A 1,916-nucleotide genomic window follows, 5' to 3' on the forward strand; every position below is an offset into this window, starting at 1 on the left:
TGTGTGTGTGTGTGAATGTGTGTGTATGCAAGTACTTGTGTGCCTGTTTGTTTTGTTTGAGTGTGTGTTAGTGTTTGCTTGTATGTGTGTGTATGTGTGTGCATATAAACTTATGTAAGCATCGCCCGTTTTTCCTTTACTGAATGTTTTACTCACTCACCTTTCCCGTATTGGTAATGATGATTAGAGTGATGATGATTACGATAATGACGATCTAGACGATGATCAAGATGATGATAATGACAAAGGAAACGAAAATCACGACGACAAGGACAACCAACACGACGATGACGACGACAATTATTTGTTATGATGATGATGATGATGATGATGATGATGATGATGATGATGATGATGATGATGATGATGATGATGATAACTGGAATAAACGTATCGCAATTCCCTCTTCTGTTGAACTCTAGGCCTTACGTGAAGGAGATCTGGTTAGGTCTGAGCGACATTGCTACTGAGGGTTCCTTCGTGTGGGATGATGGGACGCCTCTTGTCTGGAGCAAGTGGAGTAGCGGTGGGTTTTTACTGCTGTTGTTGTTGCTGTTGCTGTTGTTGTTGTTGTTGTTGCTGTTGTTGCTGTTGTTGTTGTTGTTGTTGCTGTTGTTGTTGTTGCTATTGTTGTTGTTTTTGTTGTTGTTATTGTTGTTGCTGCTGATGCTGTTGTTGTTGATATTGTTGATTTTGTTGTTGTTGTTATTGCCGTTGTTGTTGTTGTTGTTGTTGTCGCTGTTGCTGTTGTTGTTGTTGTTTTTGTTGCTTCTGTTTTTGTAGATGGTGTTGTTGTAGTGGTTGCTTATGTCGCTGTTATTGCTGTTTTCGTTTTTGTTGTTGTTGTTGTTTTTTGTGGGGGTGATTTGTTGATGATGTTTTTGCTATTGTTGTTGTTTATAAGCAGTTGTAGTAGTAGTGGTATTTTTGTTCTTCTTGTTGTTATTGTTAATTTTGTGTAGGTGTTGTCTGTTGCTGTTGTTGTTGTTGGTGGTGGTGGTGCCACTTTTCTCGGGTTGTTGCAGTTGTTGTTGTTGTAGATGCTGTTGTTGTTGTTGTTGTTGTTGTTGTTGTTGTTGTTGTGGTTGCTGATGTTGCTGTCGTAGTTGTTGTTGCTGGTGTTGCTGTAGTTGTAGTGGTTGTTGATGTTGCTGTTGTTGTTGTAGTTCTTGTTTTTACTGTTGTTGTTATTGCTGTTGTTAATGTAAGTAAGGCTGGTATTTATGCTGTTCTTGCTGTTGTTGTCAGTATTGTAAAGTTAGTGTTATTTTTGTTGTCCTAATTGTTGTTGTTGCTGTTGCTGCTGTTTTTATGTAACAGCAGCAAAAATATGTGAGTCAGCGAGGTGGAATCAGACTCTCGTCAATTTTTGAGCATGTAGAGTTATAGGTATCATCTTAAAGATTGTTCATTTGTCTTTATTTGGATGAAAAAAATGTCCATGTATCTTGAATACAAATTGAGATATTTGCGAAAGATGGAGTTGGGGGTCACCTGTTTTCAGAGGTAAAATTAGTGAGAAAATGGCCGCCAAAGATTTGTTATTTCTTTAGTTTAAGAGTCCAGGGTAACTGACAATTTTCATTTTTTGCGCCTTTAATTAACGTTTTTCAGAAAAATCCACACAGAAATGAGTTCTTTAATTGGTATGAAAGGTGTTGGGCCAAAAAACATAAATTTGATTCCACCACGCTGCCTCACATATACTAGTTAACAGAAATTTAAAGCAACAAAACTAAATCGATATAGTTGCTTCTCTTACTGTTCTACTCTACTTCCACCTCCTGCTGCTGCTGATGGTGGTGATGTTGATGATGATGAGCATGGCAACGATTATGATGATCATTTCCCATCTTATCCCCCAACTCAACCCTCCACACCTCATTATACTTCCACATCCCCCAACCCCCCCTCTG

General features: G+C 38.4%; 1 protein-coding gene across 1 annotated transcript in view; it reads left to right on the forward strand.

Annotated features, from left to right (window-relative positions):
- The window catches only part of LOC101854104, a gene marked incomplete in the record, with an annotated part of 38,966 nt that overhangs the window by 33,378 nt on the left and 3,672 nt on the right, over nt 1–1,916 (forward strand). Inside the window, 1 exon segment of the mRNA XM_035971010.1 lies at nt 423–526. Coding sequence (XP_035826903.1) covers nt 423–526 — 104 coding nt within the window.

This window comes from Aplysia californica, unplaced genomic scaffold (genome assembly GCF_000002075.1).
Source record: "Aplysia californica isolate F4 #8 unplaced genomic scaffold, AplCal3.0 scaffold00359, whole genome shotgun sequence".
NCBI classification, from domain to species: Eukaryota; Metazoa; Mollusca; class Gastropoda; order Aplysiida; family Aplysiidae; genus Aplysia; species Aplysia californica.